The sequence below is a fragment of the Contarinia nasturtii genome, unplaced genomic scaffold (genome assembly GCF_009176525.2).
Source record: "Contarinia nasturtii isolate CC-2019 unplaced genomic scaffold, AAFC_CNas_1.1 Cnas_scaffold_695, whole genome shotgun sequence".
Classification (NCBI taxonomy): Eukaryota; Metazoa; Arthropoda; class Insecta; order Diptera; family Cecidomyiidae; genus Contarinia; species Contarinia nasturtii.
Window position 1 is genome coordinate 21,687 of NW_022198046.1, and position 18,395 is coordinate 40,081.

At 33.6% G+C, this 18,395-nt stretch overlaps 3 protein-coding genes across 5 annotated transcripts; 1 reads left to right on the plus strand and 2 right to left on the minus strand.

Annotated features, from left to right (window-relative positions):
- Window positions 1–162: 162 nt before the first annotated feature.
- Window positions 163–5,438, minus strand: LOC116341008 (RRP12-like protein). The gene is made up of 11 exons (XM_031767831.1): window positions 5,173–5,438; window positions 4,795–5,071; window positions 4,594–4,720; window positions 4,341–4,523; window positions 2,350–4,277; window positions 2,125–2,284; window positions 1,507–2,036; window positions 1,233–1,420; window positions 1,048–1,173; window positions 872–925; window positions 163–739 (listed from the first exon to the last, which is right to left on the minus strand). The coding sequence occupies exons 1-11, from the start codon at window positions 5,312–5,314 to the stop codon at window positions 321–323; spliced, it is 4,134 nt and encodes a 1,377-aa protein (XP_031623691.1). The 5' UTR covers window positions 5,315–5,438; the 3' UTR covers window positions 163–320.
- Window positions 5,439–5,724: 286 nt separating this feature from the next.
- Window positions 5,725–16,693, plus strand: LOC116341434 (protein pecanex). 3 transcript variants are annotated; one of them, XM_031768529.1, is made up of 22 exons: window positions 5,725–5,860; window positions 6,105–6,370; window positions 6,481–6,650; window positions 7,073–7,260; window positions 7,336–8,229; window positions 8,314–8,957; window positions 9,075–11,191; window positions 11,283–11,479; window positions 11,598–11,758; window positions 11,990–12,177; window positions 12,245–12,456; window positions 12,540–12,674; window positions 12,734–12,877; window positions 12,988–13,055; window positions 13,214–13,373; window positions 13,489–13,745; window positions 13,812–14,015; window positions 14,257–14,321; window positions 14,389–14,744; window positions 14,832–14,847; window positions 14,915–15,948; window positions 16,016–16,693. In XM_031768529.1, exons 2-22 carry the CDS (start codon window positions 6,218–6,220, stop codon window positions 16,267–16,269), a joined length of 7,617 nt encoding a protein of 2,538 aa, XP_031624389.1. In that variant the 5' UTR covers window positions 5,725–5,860; window positions 6,105–6,217; the 3' UTR covers window positions 16,270–16,693. The 3 variants fall into 3 exon arrangements, with proteins under 3 accessions (XP_031624389.1, XP_031624391.1, XP_031624390.1); XM_031768531.1 differs by having other exon boundaries at window positions 8,314–8,651; XM_031768530.1 differs by lacking the exon at window positions 5,725–5,860 and having other exon boundaries at window positions 6,048–6,370.
- Window positions 16,694–16,978: 285 nt separating this feature from the next.
- Window positions 16,979–18,350, minus strand: LOC116341435. The gene is made up of 2 exons (XM_031768532.1): window positions 17,595–18,350; window positions 16,979–17,508 (listed from the first exon to the last, which is right to left on the minus strand). The coding sequence occupies exons 1-2, from the start codon at window positions 18,210–18,212 to the stop codon at window positions 16,981–16,983; spliced, it is 1,146 nt and encodes a 381-aa protein (XP_031624392.1). The 5' UTR covers window positions 18,213–18,350; the 3' UTR covers window positions 16,979–16,980.
- Between the last annotated feature and the right edge of the window lie 45 nt (window positions 18,351–18,395).

An 18,395-nucleotide genomic window follows, 5' to 3' on the forward strand; every position in this document is an offset into this window, starting at 1 on the left:
GCGCTGTTCCCAAAACATAAATTTTATTTGTGTGCACATTATATACATCTGTATTTTTAAATATATATATATATATATATATATATATATATAGAACTCTTAATCTGCCCTGAGAGGATAATATTTATTATTCATCGGTGTGAAAAAGGAAAATTACAACAAATTATCAATTAATGACATTTATTTACTTTTCGTATTTATTAGAATATACAAAAAATTGACAGTTCGTTATCAAAAATTGTGATAAAAAGTAGTGTCAAACATTAAGTTTACTTTTTTCAGTTGAGTTAACTAATTTATTTAAAAACTTATTGTGGACATCATGTCTTGCGTCGCTTTGATCCGGCGGCAGCACCTTTTTTGGCTGCATTGATGATACTCTTGAATTGTCCACTGTTTTTAGCCCGTTTTCGTTTATTCAATGTGTTTCGCGAAAGAGGAATATAAGCATAAGGGTCAAGTGTGTTTTTCTTTTTCATATCTCCTTTCGATTTTTTCGCACGGTATTCACTGCCATGCCCAGTTTTGCTCGTTCCATTGGTATATCCAGATCGAACTGACGCTGCTTCACTTAATGGCCGATGAATTCCTTTCCCACCAGCAACATATTTACTACTAGTTCCAGTCTTTCCAGATGCCTGACTTAATGAACTATTTGCTTTTCTTTTACGTGATTTAGCCGTAACATTTTCTGTAAGCTCGTCTTCACTATCTGATTCTACTGGAGTTTGCTTATTACCTAGGGATGATCAGAAGAAAAGAATGGAAAAAATAGAAATTAATCAATAAGTAATAGAACAGAATGGAAAAATAATCGAAGGAATGGATGACGAATTGTAGAGTAATGGAATAGTAATTGCTGGCTTATTACCTTCACCAGTATCTTCATCTTCAGTCTCTGAATCACTGTAATTGGCTTTGTTACCTAAGGAGAATCACAAAAGAAAATAATCGAGTTAATTTAAAATAATCGAAAAATAATTGTAAAACAATCAATAATAATTAATAAGCAATGTTTTTTGATTAATTCAATAGCGGCTTTGTTACCACTTCGCTTTGGTTCTTCGATTATCAATTTTCCACTTGTATCTGTTTTGAAGCCACGATTTGGATCTTTAACTTTCGTCTTTTTATTGCCAACGGATTCTCCGACATCTTTCGTTGGCTTTGTTGCTAAAATAAAGTGTGTTTTTTTATTAACGGTATTTTTTTAATTAGGTAAATATACTTACATGCGATACTGCTCATTGCTTTGATATCAGCTAAATCTACAATGGTCTCTGAATTTTCGAATATGTATTTTTCTTCTTTCTTGTGCATTTTTTTCTTTGGACGTTCACTTTGTTGATCGCCATCTGTATCCATTAAAATATCCTCTTGAAGCTCTTCGTCAGAATCAGAATCAGCCAAAATATCATCTCTAATACATTCAAAAAACATAAATAATATTAAAAATGCTGATTCATATCTATATAAGCACTGGACGTTCTTTATTTTTATACATACGGGTCATTTTCAGCTTCATCACCAAGCCCGTCATCATCTGATCCATCTTTTTCAGCAATTTTTTGTCTCTTTGATCTGGATATAGCTTTGCGTATGTTTTTCAGTTTTTTATGTGTAATCTCATCGTTTCCGGGAACCAGTTTAACAATTTCTTCTGAAGTGAAACGTTTGCAAAGTCGTTTATATGTAAAACCGAGCTGTTTACGATAGAATCGTTTCGTATCAGGTTTCATTGCGGACATTGCTTTCACAATATTCGGTAAATGATTAGCAACATATGATGCTGGGAGAATTTTTACGAAAACCAATACAAATGCAATTGCCGCCTTAACTTTTTGACGACTGCCAGTGATCAATTGCGCCAACACTTGTTCCAATATTGAGTTCAAAAGAGTCAATGTTAATTGGTCTGTAAAATTTTGAAGTATTGCTTGCAAAACTTGAATTGTATTTGACATAACAGAATCGTCTGCTTCGGCGTCCAATCCAGACATTAAAAGCTCTACGAAATCACTGACTTTATTTGCATGCTGCAATGAAGCAAAAATATTTATTTTTAAAAAATAATAAAAAACTATATGCAAATGTAAATGAATGAAACGATTGAATTGTTTCTACCTGATAAATATGTCCAATTTTCAAAAGCAATTTTAATGCTACATTCTCTTTTGGATTCTGGCTGTTGAATGAGATAACAATTTCAGGTATGGTTCGTGATATTAGCTTGCTGTTGTGCTGCAGTCGAGATTCCTGCTTCTCGATTAAGAGAAGCAAACAACTAAACGGATTGAATTAAACATCAAATTATCGGCATCATTTGAAAAATAATTTCACTTATATTACCTTAATCGTAAATCTTGTGATGAATTTTTTCGATTTTGCAGTGTATTCAATAAGACTTTTTGAATTTGAAGCAAGTTTTCGTTTACAAATTTTTCACATCCGGTATTTTCACATTTCAATATATTGTGAAGTAGGTGATAGGATTTGATTTGACGTTCTTTGATCAATTGCGTAATACCATTCTTCTTTGCATTTCGCAAGGTTGGTTCGATATAGTTTATGAACAACTCATTCAATTGTTCAGCAGATTGATAAACAGCCAAAACAATGAGCAATTCAAAGTATGCTTGATAGGCAAACAAACCAGAATGTTGGGCTTTTTTCGTCTCATCGGATGCTCCAATTTGATCTTCCTTTGATTTGTATTCATGATGAATGGAATTGAATAGTTCGGTGAGAACATCCTTGGGTGTAACTTTAAGATATTCAATAATTACTTTTAGGGCATGTTCTCTTGAATTGTGCTCTTCACTTCCATTTGGTTTTTTGATGAAAATATTCAATAAAATGTTCAAATAATTTCGTGAAAATTTGGCCAATTGAATTTTTGATTCATCATTTGCATTTTGAAGTAATTTCATCAGACCATCAAACACTGCAACTCTAATTTCGACGCGATTTTTCAGCACATCTCCCAGAATCTTTGCAATGGAACCAAATTTGTTCAAATCTTTTGGTTGTTCGCAAAAACTAGGAAATAGATCCCATAACTGAATATAAAATAATTCATTAGTACGTGCAGCAGCCAAATTCCCTTCAGATTGATGATATTTCCATTGTTCATAACATTTGTTTGCCAGAGGTAAAATTTTACAATAGAAAAATTCAAATGAAGATCCAGCTATTGCTTTCTTTAATGCCTGCAAAACCCATAATCGCGATATATTAACATCACCATTAACATCGGTAAAGGGAACAGCAATAAAAGCTGCTTCTGGACCCATCGTTGAAATCGCAGCTCGAACCACATTTTCAATTTGTATTTGTTTTGATGCAGTTTCATCGTAACGCGATGCAATTTGATTTAACGGTGACTGTAAAATATCACCAAAATTTCGACCACAAATTTCAAATACTGTTTGAAAAACCCCAATTATTTGTTGAGATATAAAGCCGAATGGTTCGTTTAAACATTTCGTCAATTCAGAAATGATTCGAGCAATTGGTTTGCGGTGTAAATCTGTATTCATACCAGGCGCTATGCATTCTTCAAACAACTCTTTGATAGTATGGTAGACACCAGTTGCAATTTGTAAATTATCTGATTTCCATAAGTTTCCGGCACAAATGGTAATAAATCGCGGCAATTCCGATAAACATTTTGAAACATTGAACGATGTTAAGCAAACATGTCCACATCTCATGACATTGAGCCATGCCAATATTAGGTTGACATCGTTTTGTTCCGGTTGATAATCGTAGATGGCGGCAATTAATTTTCCAACCAAATCTTGTGATAGATTCGGTGACTTTGATTGGAATAAATGGTGTAGAGTATCGAAACAATTTTTTTGAATGTTTGACTTTGATGTTACCATAATCGAAAGTATATACTCGCATATCTCCTTAATATCTTCATTCTTCAAACCATTCAAGATTTTTTTCAATAATTCAATTGTGTACAAAACCACATTTTGTGATTTTGTAAGATTTTCAACTTTGAATTGTTCCACACAAAACTTGGTAACATGTGTTCCTGCAGGATGAGTGACAATTTGTGAACTTTCTTTTTGGTCTGGTTGAATGGTAGCACTCATGAAACAGCACCCATGAATAATCGATTCAATGGCACGTTGCGCTGCTTTTCTGATTCGTGGCTTAGTGTGTATAATAAAAGACAACACTTGATTAAACAATTTCAATGTCAAACCGGCTGACCATGATGCATAATCTTGAGCTCTTAGTAGCACCGAAATACATCCAATTATCTAAAACAGATATTTTTTTTTATTGATATTGTAAGTATTTTATGTTAGATTATTATAACTTACACTTCGCAGCACATTTTGATTTTCATTGTCTGCCAAATGTTCCAGTAATTGCAAGAATATATCACCCGTATCGGCAAATTTTTTCCGTAAAATAGGTTGTGGCACTGATTTTATAACCATTGTTAAAAGCGATAAAGTAGCAATAATTTCGGTTTCTTTTTTTGTTGCTTCTAAAGTTTCCATCTATGAGTATAATTCGAATAAAGCTATATTATAATTATACAATATACCTATGGGAATCACAATAACTCACCAATCCAAGGAAAAATTCTGTTGATGATTGTGTACCATTTCGTTCTTTAATTACTTCCGTTATTGCTGACAGAATTGCAAGCATTTCCTTATGTTGATCTGAAGATTGTTGAAATCTATTCAAGAACCTGTGTATTGAAATCGAAGAATGAGAAAGTTACAAACCAAACAAAAAAATAAACTTATAGAAAAAGTTTCTTACTTATTAAATGTCATATTGGTACATGAACTGTATTGAGAACCAAAAGTTTGAAACGTTTTAGCATAAGATTGGTCATCATGAAGGTCATCATTCAAACTCAATGAATTCAAACTCAAATTCATTGAATTCGCAATATCATTAACAGTTGGTTGAGATTTTGTCGATGCAACTGATTTCGCGATTTTATCATCACCTGTGTATAATTGACGTGCATCATGTTTGGTGACAGCTTCTACAGTTAACGATGTAACTCCATTTGTAGTTGATGGTTTTATATCTAAAAATGAAATTGATTAAAAGATTTTCAGTATACCTTGGTTTTATTTGGACTATCATTAGAATGCAAGTTATTTATTATATGTATTGAAAATATTTTACCCGTATTTAGATTTGGTTGAAAAAAACGTGATCGTGCAGCATTCCGATGTTTCTTATTTTCCGGATTCGATGTGGCTGACTGTCCACGGGCCCATTTTGCTCCTTTTGAGTGTCGTTTTAATTTTGAACGGAACTTGCCCATTTTTATTTTGGTGTCGGTTTATTATTTTCGAAAAATTTCAAAACTGATAGAAAGAATATCTGTGAAACACACGTGAATAAAATAAGGCTATTTTTTGGTTATGTTTAGACTCGTCATACACATGTTTATGTGTAAATATGACAGCTGTCAAATACCTATTTGACTTTATTTTTTGCTTGTCGATTGACATTAACATTTTTTGTTCAATGTCTTGTTTACTCTTTCACAGAGAGAAAATGTGTGAAATCATACCAAATTATTTACTTCAATTATTTATTTATTTTTTATAAATATATTCGAAAAAATTGATTAGATTACAATATATTGTGTAAAAAACTATGCGAATGGATTAAAGTTTCGTTTAAAAGAAAAAAAAGTACAACTTCGAAGCTTATTTGACACCCTGCTTGACGTTTTTCTTTTGTAAGAAATTTTGTTATTTATTTGCACTTTGTTTTGTGCATTCTCTACTTTCATTCGAAAGTCCATTCATCTTGTAAGAATGGCTGACAAATATTGGTGCGATATAGTTTTGAAAATCAGCTGGTAAAAGTGCTTTTTTTAAAATATAAAATGAAAAATAATTTAAAATCATATAAATCTGCTTAAAAGTGAAGTGTAAATGTTTGATTTCAATTTTGACATCCGAGAAATAATAACCATATCTTCATTTCAGTAATTTCATTAAAAAAATAATACCATTTTTAGATCCACAATCTATATTTATTGTTTGCATACAATTGTAAGTTTCTGAATTGAATGATACAGTGTTTTATTTTTTAATTATTAGTAAACGAAACATAAATCAATATTGTGAAATAAGTTGAGAACACTGAAGAAAACATTATAACACGCATTTTAAAATTGTATATAATGATAGTGAAATGATGCAAATTTTTTAAAATGGGGTCTCAAACCGTCGAAATATTACGTCAAGGTGTTTGGGCATCATTAACTGGAGGCTGGTTCTATGACCCCCACCAAAATATCTTTTGCAATGCAATACATTTGTATTTATTCCTTTTCTTACTGTGTACGCCATTTGTTACATATCTCGTAAGTATTCTACAACTCCATTTAAAATTTAGTTCAGAGAATAGAGACAATTTTCAAGAGCGATTTTAATAGTATCGATTCGTATGCACTCACAAATTCTTAAATTTCAGTATTTCTTAAAAACGTTTGCATCATGGAGTGTTTATTGTTTTTCTGCGGCAACAACAATAATTACAGTCAAACTCATCAATCTAATATTGCATACAATGTACGATCAAGCTCAAATCGTCTCTGAAAATAGTTCGAATAAGCCTATAAAAGTACCACAAGAAATATCTGGGTAAGTATTTAGTTTATGTACGATTAAATTTATATATTTCATTTAGATGAAAGTAACGATTTTTACTCAGTGTAAAAATACGTAACGTTTTAAGTCAATTAAGAGATGTAAATGACATAGTTTCAGCCACTTCTACCGTTAAAATAGGATGAAATTCAGGTTATATCATCCATACCCGAATTAAATCTATTTTCGACGATGGGTGACAAGAATTCTATATTTTAATTAACCATTTTTTCTTAGTTTTAGTGATCTGAACCAAGATACTATCAACTTCATAGTAAACTTTTCAACTAATTCTTTGTTCTCTTTTTTTCTTCCATTGGTGACTGAACTGAACACATATGTGGCGCTGATTTCAACCCTAAACATGTGCTATTGGTAATGGATGAATTTACGTTAAAAATTGATTATTGGGCTAGAACTGATGATGGCGGAATCGAAATGCAAATTTTGGCTCCACATGCCATCAAAGATCCAACTTCAATAGCAAATAGCAACAGTAATAATAACAATATTAGTAGCACCAATAACAACAGCAACGAAATGAGTCAAGCGAACAGTGTAATTTCAATCGATTATCCAGTTGAACAAATAACAAGCACAATAGGTAATTCAAAATTCGTAATACTTTGTTTAAATGTATAAAAATATCCATTTTTGAAATTATCTTATTGGCCGATAGATTTGAAAGTTGATGTCCATCGCAAAAATAGTTCCGAATCATCAGATAGTTTGACAGACGTACCATCATTAAATATTGGTAGTGAGATATCAGATCGAAGATCAATAATGAAGACCAAATCTAAATCAGAAGATACATCTACAATGATTTCAGTAGATGCAAACAAAGAACTTCGTCTCGTTGATGAAGGTGATTTATTGTCTCGATCCGAAGAGAGACGAGATAAATTTTTTGATACTGATGGTATGGGATTGAACCGTATTAATGAAAGTAAACGACGAACACGATGTAAATTACAAAGACAAACATCTCTTGATTCGAGCGGAGCAGATTTGAACAGTTTTCCAGTGCGTAGACCTGTATCATCAAATTATTTGCATAGACAACAACATCATGGTAGTGGATTCTACCATCCAAATCATTTGTCATCTCTGGCTCCCGAAATATATTTGGAGCCCCATTTTACAACAAAATCAGAGATGGCCATTGAACGATTTGTGGTGAGTTCGAAAAAAACTCCTATGCGAAAAGATTCAACTTCAACAATGTCAGCCATTCAATTGCCCACAAATTCCGGTCCATCATCTTCAGTAACAACACGACAACGTCGATATTCTAATACAACGGCAAAAACACAACAACAATTAGCATCGGGTCAAATTGTTTCTGTGCGACGAATAAAAAGTACGGCATTGGAAAAATGTTGCCCACAGCCATCATATTCAAATCTGAAACCTCATCCATCCAGCGTGGAAACTATAAATGGTCGACTCTTGCGCAATCAAGTAAATCGTTGTAATAACCAGCATTCAATTCTACCGGCTCCAAGTAAATCGTTAGTTAGGAATCAACATCTGAATTTTTTCCCAAAGGGAACGAATGGAAAATCACAAGGTATAATCATATCCATTCTTTCGATCATGTATCTCCCATGACATGTTGATTAATTTCCATTTTTATTCTCTGATTCAACTCCAGCAACGATCGCGGAAATTGTGGATGAAAAAAGCTTAAACGAAGGCTTTATAATTACATCGGAAAGTGACGATGATGCACAATCGTCCAATGATGATAATAATGAGGACGACGACGAAGATGACGAAGGGGATGATGATGATGATAATGATGATGATGATGATGATGAAAATAATTTTACAATCAAAAACACCCTTTCATCGAAGACGAAATCATTGTCATTCACAGATAGAAGGCACCAAAAGAAAACAGCTGATAGCAGCTCCAATTCAGTGATGAAACATTCTAGTGAGTTGGAAATCGATCGTCCCAGAACACATTCAACAGATTCAGAGAATGAGGTAAATAACGGATCTCAATCTCCATTACTTGACATCAGACCTCGACAAATGGTTTTCAATTCAAACTCATCGCAAAATGAATGTGATAGAATGACAACAAACGCGAAACATGAAAAAAAATCAGAAGAAAAAATTGTAGATCATAATGTTGAAGAAGGAGCAGTAGTTGGAATAAATCCTATATCAATGAGTGTAGCTAAAAGTGAAGATTCTGGTTGTCCAGACACTAGTGATTGTGAACAAACTAGTGCAAGTTCTAAGGACATGCTATTGTCAAAAAAGAATAAATCGTCAGAATGCGAGGGGGTAATTACAGTTAAAAACTACTTTTCCATTATTGAAGCATTGCTTCCCATTTTTTGAATATTTTTCCAAAATGTTTATTAATTTCCATTCTTCCCATTTTTTCTGATTCTCATCCAGTTGGAAAACTGGCATGACTTCAATATGGATGCGAATACAATTTCAGTTGAAGTAACCGACAGAGGGGAAAGTCTTTCGAATGTGACAATAGAAACAACCAATAAAGAAGTACAATCGACAAAAGATGTATCAAAAAGTTTAGGTGCAATACCAAAGACGAGTTTCTCAAGATATGAAACGGCAAAAAGTGATCCAAAAAATCTTAATAGTGATGGTGACAATTATCGTGACCGTATTTTTGAAGATAATAGAGAAAATGCAAATGATAATACGCTGAGTAATGATTCGTCGGCTAATTCCGCTAATTCCCTCAGCGGTGGAAGCTGCAATTCTTCAAATTCATTGAACAAGAATGTTTTACAAATCATGCAACAAACTGAAGATGGACAATTTTTTTTGCAATGTGCATCGCCATCCAATCCATATTTAGTTGCACAACGGGGTCTACCTTCGTTGTTGCCCGTCTATAATACTCGTCCTGAGAATGCTTTTCCAATATCAAGAAAACCTTACCTATATCTTCACCAACAACGTCAGTATCATCCAAAAATGCGTTCTGCGCGTAATCGTATGCAAAATTCATCAATTGATACAACTGCAAGTAGCCGAGTAGACGAAGATGATTCATCTATGTCAGGAGCAGCTGGTGGAAGCGGAAGTATTGGAGTTGGAAGTGGATGGGATGTAAAAATTTCGGAACGGCTCAGTACACTTTTCTTTCCTGAACTAAATGAAAATCAAACAAATGGCACACAATCAACACAAAGATCAACGATCAATCGAATGACATTTGCCGATTCCATGTTCTGGGGTCATTGTAACTTACCTATTGAGAAAAAAGTTCAGCCCAAGCGTTATTACAAATTTCCAATAAAATGTTTTCAGCGTGAAATTAAAATATCTATGGATCGATTGCAATTGTTGGCACTATTTGATCGTGACTATGGAACTTTTCCAACTATAGCATCAATTTTAGTCGGTGTTTGTTGTTCAATATTGGGTGCCATTGTTCTTCAATTCGATTTTTATAAAGACATTTTCGCATTCATCTTTTGTTTTGTGATGGCAGGAAGCCAATATTCATTGTTGAAGAGTGTGCAACCCGATGCATCTTCTAGTACACATGGCGACACGTGCCCGCGATATTCTCGGCCCATTTATTTTTGTATATGTACATCAATATTGATATTGTCACATCATTTAACAACAATTTCGACAAAAGATGCAAATTTTATGCTATTCGGAATACCATTTTCTTCACAAGATTTATTCTATTTTATCCAGGAATGTATGTCGAAAATTTTACTTTTATTTCCGATTCTCTTCAGTTTTGGCTTATTTGCGCAAGTCAATACATTTTTAATGTACGTATTGGAGCAATTTGATATGCACTTGTTTGGAGGGAATGCTGTGTGCAGTTTGATATCAGCATTCTTTGGAATATTTAGATCAATATTGTCATTTTGTTTTTTATACGGATTCGCCTTTGGAGGTTTATCGGAACGATCAACACAACACGTTTTGTTTAGTTGCTTTTGCGCATTACTATGCGCTACTGCATATCATTTATCACGTAGTGCTAGTGATTGTACGTATTTATGGATGATAATCAAATCTAGCTTTATTATTCATCATAATGAAGATGAAGAATTACGAAGAACCACAAAACTCAGCAAAAGTGATAAAGAAAAACTCAGCAGTAAAAAGAACGAAAATTGTAAAATCGAAGGAAATCAAACGGATAACAAAGAAATTAGAAAAGAGTCTAGCGAATCAGTTGTTATTAATTCTGGTTATGAGTCGGAACAAAAAGCAAACCTGATGCCAGAAAATGCAGAAATCTTAGAAAAAGATGAGCTAGAAGATCCATTACCAAAAAAACTTAAAAACACTGTAAATTCGCGTCTTAAAAATGATTTGCTGATTGTATCTGTGGTCAGTTTTATTGTCCTGAGTTTGCATAGTAGTACAGTTTTTACAGCACTTCAGCCTGAATTGAATCCAATTCTACAAAGTTTCGTCATAGTTCTTGGATTTCTTCTACATTATCTCATTCCACAAATGCGAAAGTATTTACCTTGGCTTTGTTTTGCAAAACCTATATTAAAACAAAAAGAGTAAGTTCCAAGGCATACTTACTTAAAAATTACAATTCCATTACTCTACAATTCTGATCCATCCCTTCGATTCTTTTTCCATCATCTCTAGGTATGGAATGTATGAAACGAGTGAAGCAGCAAAGGTGATGTGGTTTGAAAAATTATTCGTGTATTTAACATTTGTTGAGAAAAATATTTTATTACCACTAATATTTATAAGTGCACTTACATCCGACTCAATGCGAATTGTACAAAAATTTGGCGTATCTATTGGTTCAGCTATTGTTGTCTTATGTGGACTGAAAAGTAAGTAGAAATTGACAAATTTACCAATCATTTTCAATATATTTTTTTGATATTTTCATACATATATGTTGATCAAATTTCAATTTTTATTCTTTTCATTTGTGATTCTTCCCTTAAGGTGTACGAAATTCATACTCTGATCCATCGAGTCAATACATCATCATCTTATTTACTGTACTATTTTTCGGAAAAGATTTTAGTTCAGCGAGTGAAACCTTTTTAATTGACTATTTTGTTGTTTCAATCGTATTCAAAAAGACGTGCGAATTTCTTCTTAAGGTATTTTAAATATACAAGTAAAGAGACTTAATGACCGGAAAAATTTAAGAGTTCAAGCTCTCGAGTTTTTGGGTCCGTGAACGTGATCAAATTTCGAATATAGAGGCTTGAAGGATGGTGCTTTTCAGAAATAATATCAGTTTGGTACAAGTGACATATCTTACACTTTGCCGGTCATTATCAAACAGCCTTTTTATTCACTTTTAAATTAATCTGGGCATTTTCTTTCAGCTACAATTTATTGTGACATATATAGCCCCATGGCAAATAACTTGGGGTTCCGCTTTTCATGCTTTCGCGCAACCGTTCTCCGTTCCACACTCAGCAATGCTGTTTCTACAAGCAGTGATTAGCTCGATTTTATCAACCCCATTGATTCCATTTTTGGGATCCGCAATATTTTTAACATCTTACACAAGGTTGAAAAATCAATAATATTTCACACTTTCATTTGATTTTTATAATACCGATATCTTCTGAAAATAGGCCCATAAAATTCTGGGAACGTGATTACAATACAAAAAGAATCGATCATTCAAATACTCGTTTAAGTTCACATTTGGAGCGAGATCTTGGAGCTGACGATAACAATTTAAATAGCATTTTCTATGAACACTTAACACGATCTCTACAACATTCGTTATGTGGAGATTTAGTTTTGGGTCGTTGGGGAAACGTGAGCCAAGGCGATTGTTTTGGTAAAAAAAAATCTTGCAATTTTGAAAAATGTCATCCAACTTGATCATTTCAACTATTTAATTTTCCGTTTATTTATCATTAGTTTTGGCCTCTGACTATTTGAATTGTTTGGTGCACATTATAGAAATTGGAAATAATTTGTGCACGTTTCAAATAAGAGGTCTTGAATTTCGTGGTACATATTGTCAACAACGTGAAGTTGAAGCCATTTCAGAAGGTATGTTATGTTTTATAGTTTACATGAATTCGAAATAATATCAATATGATTGTGTTCAGGTGTTGGAGAGAATGATGGATGCTGTTGTTGTTCTCCGGGTCACATACCAAATTGTTTGAGCATAAATGCAATGTTCAGCACAAGATGGTTGGCTTGGCAAGTAGTTGCTTCTCAATACATACTCGAAGGCTATTCAATTTCAGGTAAATAATTTCTTCGGGATCTTTCTCGAAATATTTATTGTCTGTGATACGTACGTATGCTCTGACAATTGATTGTTTTGATGATGGTTTGATTGATAATTTTTTTTCAGACAACTTGGCACAAGCAACACTACAAGTTTATGAATTTCGAAAAGTTCTTATTACTTACTACATTAAGGTAATAATTAAATAATTACGGATTCATTTTGCATAGACGCATGCCCAAATGAATTTTTCTAGATATTAAAGGCACGGATATATCTATGCAAAACTGATGCAATAAACAAATTGAATATTTAAAGTTTAAAATTATGTAAACATATTTCATTCTTGCAGGCTGTTATCTATTATACAATTCGATCTCCAAAACTTTATAGTTGGTTATCTTCCCCAGCAATAGAGGAGGCATTACAAGCGACACAGGATAGATCATTTGTTGATTTAGATCCAATTTTCAATCACAATTTAGATGAAGACTTTGATTTTCGAGCGTCTGGTATTACTTTAAAATTGCCTTTCTATTATTAATTAATTCTTATTGATTCTTTTTCGATTATTTGTCGATTATTTTAAATTAATTGTATTCTTTTCTTTTGTGATTCTCCCCTTAGGTATCACAAGATCTAGTTTTTGTACTATTTATTTCGATTGGATTCAATTTTGCTATGAAAAGCGACTTGAAGCACACAAACCAAAGCATTCAGAGAAACAAGCTGAGCACCAAAAATCAAAAGTTAAAAGTCAATCACAAAGTCTACATCATAGCCAACCTGAAAATTTGGAAAGTACGTCGAACGCGTCCCCGCGTACATCAAAATCTGATAAAAACTGCGAAAGCAAAGAGCAGACAACACAACCAAGCGAAATAGTAATCAAACATCTCTATAATTATCATTCAAATATATATCAAAATTTCTTTGTTGATTATTTACAGACACAAAAATCGACTTTGATTTCATTATTGTTGGCTTTGAGTCTGTTGGCCCGCCGCACGTTGGCGACTGCGACTCATACACATAGTTCATTATCTGGCGTTGAATTTTTTTTGCATGGACTACATGCTCTATTCAAAGGTGATTATCGCATCACATCAGTTCGAGATGAATGGATTTTTTTCGATATGGATTTATTGCATCAGGTTATTATCATTGTTATTATTTTAAATTTCTTAATCATAGTTTTGGCCCGTTTGGCATTGTTCGCTTGTATAATTTTTTAACCAATTATTAAGTTTTCAAGAAAAATTAATTTTTATCCGCTTTTATACAGAACAATCGTAAACTTATACTATTGACTCAATATAGAATTGAGCACAAACGAACCTGAAAAAGTTTTTTTTATTTCCTACGTCTACTGTCTTTTTTCTCTTCATGCTATAGGTGATTGCACCGAGTGTCAAGATGTCATTGAAACTGCACCAAGATCACTTCCTTAGCCCAGAAGAGTATGAGTTTCCATTACTTCCATTTCCTACTGATTAATTTCTATTATTTCTTTGTGATTCACCCTAGGTATGAGGATCAGGCTACGCTTTATAATGCAATAACAACACATACAAATGAATTAGTTATATCACATGAAGCTGACCCACTTTGGAGAAATGCGATTTTACGTGGCGCTCCACAGTTACTCGCTCTTCGTCATATTTTAGAAGAAGGTTCTGATGAATATCGTTTAATTCGTCTCAGTAAGCGATATTTGAGTTTTCGTGTGATAAAATTAAATCGTGAATGCGTACGTGGTTTGTGGGCCGGTCAACAACAAGAACTTATTTATTTACGTAACCGTAATCCAGAACGAGGAAGTATACAGAATGCAAAACAAGCCTTACGAAATATTATAAACAGTTCGTGTGACAATCCTATTGGTAAATTAATAATAATTTTGAAATTTCTTTAATTTCTCTAAAAAAATTAAATTTAACCATTTATTCTTTTCGTTTCTTTAACATTAGGTTATCCCATTTATGTGTAAGTATATGGTAAGACTTTGCATTCTTATATTTTGATGACCATTTTTTTTTTTGTTTTTTCTTAGTTCACCATTAACAACTTCATATGCTGAGACACATGAACAGTTGTGCCAAATCACAGGAGGTGCAATAACATTTGACAAAATTAAAAATATAGCCTGGAGATTTTGTGAACATGTACGTCAGCGATTCACCGATAGCTGTTCTAGTGGTTCAGCAACTGTTGATACAGAAATGGGTGATATCGGTGTTTACTATGCACCAACTAATACAACAAATAACACCATGTCAGCTAATACAGGAACTTTATCCTATGGAAGTCAAAGCCTTTCTCTTTCTGCTGGTAATCGTGGAAGTATGGCTAGTATGGGAAATTTTGGAAAACCAAATAACTCAACTTTACTTGCTGGATTTTTAAATCGTGAACGTGAACAAGAAAGAGAGAGTGTAAATTCAGATCGTTCTGCTGTCGGTGTATATAGAAAACGAAGTACAATTACTAAATCAGAACAAGATCGTCGAGCGACATTCCCAAGCAGTAGCCCAGAAAATTTGGGAACATCATTATCAGGTATTAAACCAGTAAACATTAGTCCAGAGACATCAATTATGAGTGCTTTGTCGTCACCAAATCCAATGAGCTCAAGAGCATATCGACCAAATAGCTCATTTTCATCGGGAAATTTAAGCCGCAACACAAATCACAAATCACTGATCATAGCAGAGCGCAAATCAAAGTCCGAAGAGCGTCAAAGCAACAACGATGCTTTTGATGTCACAATGGCTGAAACAAAAGGAGTTTTACTTAGCACATCAATATCACTACCATCAACTACTCACACATCTGCTATTCTTTTGGATACTCTACCAAAATTTTCGAATGCGTCAACTAGTTTAATGACTTCATCTAGTAGTAGTTCAATCTTGCCGAGTCCACCAAAAATTCCACTTAATCGCAAAGTAAAAATTATCAACTCTTTGGAAATATACGATTGCTTAGATTTGGGAAGAAGAATTGACGTACTATGGCCGAGTGAATGTATGCGATTAGCAGGTGGTAGATCGTCATGGAAAAAATCCTCATGGGAACCGACAGAGGGTAAATTTTATTATTATTATAACATTAAAAAAAATTGTATAAAAATGTTTACTCGTTTTTACACTAGGCATGGTAGGATATATAGTGCACTTTTGGCAACCTCAACACGTTGACAAACGATTTCGCTCCAATTTCAATCGAACGCTATTTTTGGTTCAGATTGGTGAGCATTTTGTTCCAGTCGGCGAAAATGGAATTGAAGAATATAATTCCAAATGTATTCGAAATGCATCAACATTCGAAGTTAAGCTACCAACAGAAAATGAAAACGATTCAGATACAAATCTAGATGAAATCGATAAAAGTGATGAAAAAGACTAAAAGTTTTGAAAAAATGTCAAAATACTTCAACGAACAAAATTAAAGCATTTATTTTTAGCTTAACGAAGTCATTTCCCGAAGATAATTATTTGAATCTGAAATGTTAATAAAAATAAAAACCTACAAAACTGTTTTATTTTCACTGTTTTACAGTTATAGTAATTTTACTTTTTCACACACTGGTGTGTAAGGGGAAAGTATTGCAATGGCTCAAAATTTACCACACCTAAAATACATATGTTTTTGGACATATTTTTTCTGAACGTTTCCGAGGTCAGAGAACCCAAATAGGCCTATGAGAAAGAATCCAATTTTCTTCCAAAAGTAGTTATGTGTACTCAAAAATATGTATTGGGCACAAGAAAAATTCCGAATCTGATATTAGTTTTGCGATACAAATAGTTTTCGACACACTATTCACATAAAAGTCACAAAAAATGTCGATTTTTGAATGAAAACCATGTCTTTATGGTATTGTACTGACGTGAAACTTGAACCAGGTTTTTTTTTAAAAAAGGAGAGTTTGAAGAAATTTAAATGAAAATTAAGGGTACCTCCCATACAAAATTTTCGTTTTTGAGCAAAAATCGATTTTCCGAATAACCTGTGCAAAGTTTCACGTCCTTACTGTCGTACATACAGGCATGATTTCCATACAAAAATCCACTTGTTTTTATAGCGTTTTGTTAGAAAATAGAACACTATCAAATGTCATACAAATGGATTCATTACGAAAGTGTGAAAAATATTATTTTGAAATACAGCTTGTAGCCTAATAAAATACGCATGTACCACCGTGCGGAAAAGTTTCTCTAATTCTGTAAGACTCTTTATTTTTTCGTTGATTTGCAATAACTTCAATAGAATGCCTTTTGACGGGCAATCAGGTGGTACTTCGCCATCAGCACCATGGAATAACAGAGTCGGTTCCTTATTGGTGATCTTGTTCACAAATCCGTCGATAACTTTGTTGCTCCCAATGTATTTGTCCAAGGCGAGTCTAGTGTACTTTGCAGTCGAGTAAGCTTCGATTCCATGTTTGGTCATCTTAACTCGATGCTTAATATAGCTCAGCCACTGTGAACCTTTTGGTGATGGCATCATTGCGTACAGCTCACGATTCTCTCGATCTTGTCTTTCTTTCTCGATGAAATTTTTCGTGAATCGCTTCGCTTTTGCGTTTCGTACGTTTTGATGTGTCTCCCAATGGAACTGCTTGCTCTTTTTAACAAAGTTGATCTGCGAATAAATCGAAAAAAAAAACAAAAATAATTAGTGAACTTAAACACAATGTGCATCATTGTATTTGAGTATACAACACATACTTCTTTGCAAGTATCAATTTCATGTATTGTTATGGTATTCCAGTTCCGCATGCCTGAATCTGTACCTCCCAATCTTTTGAATTTGCCCGCCTTCAACATGTCAATGATGTCCAATCGACTGGTGCCCGATTGTGTGTTGCTGGTCTCCTTCTTTTTGGTGGAATACTGCAGAGACACAGCAATTCCATCGCTGTTTATCGAAAAGTCAAATTTCTTTTTGCGGCGGACAAACCACCGAATTTTACGCATATAAAAATACTGATTCCATATGTAATCTTTATTCTCGTTGAAAACCTTTTGTGAAATATTTTTGTCACTTGGTTTTCCGTCTTCAGTTAACTGTTTCGGAATCAATTTTTGAGAAGACAAGATCTGATACATACTCGAACAGTCGATTTTGAAATGCGTACGCCGAAAATCACACATCGGAACTACCACCAAATTGCGAATGCACGGTAGATATTCCAAATCGTCGAGCATTTGTTTTCGTTTGATGATCCACTGTCGTTTCTTACCCTTCGGTCTTCTGCGCTTTCTCTTTTTGCGTTTCTTCGGTGGCTCTTGATGTGCTCGCAGCAAATTAAATTCTTCTATCTCGCGTTGCATAGATAGATACATCGGCACAGCTTTGAACCAATTTTTTGAATTGGTCGTGAGATCATGTAGGTCGATTTCCGGGAACACATTCAACTTATTGACGATGTCATACAAAACTCCGTACCGATAAAGTTTATTTGGGTCACTAGCTGGCACTTTGATGACCTTTTTCAATGAAACAAGGGAAATAGATTAAAGTCATGT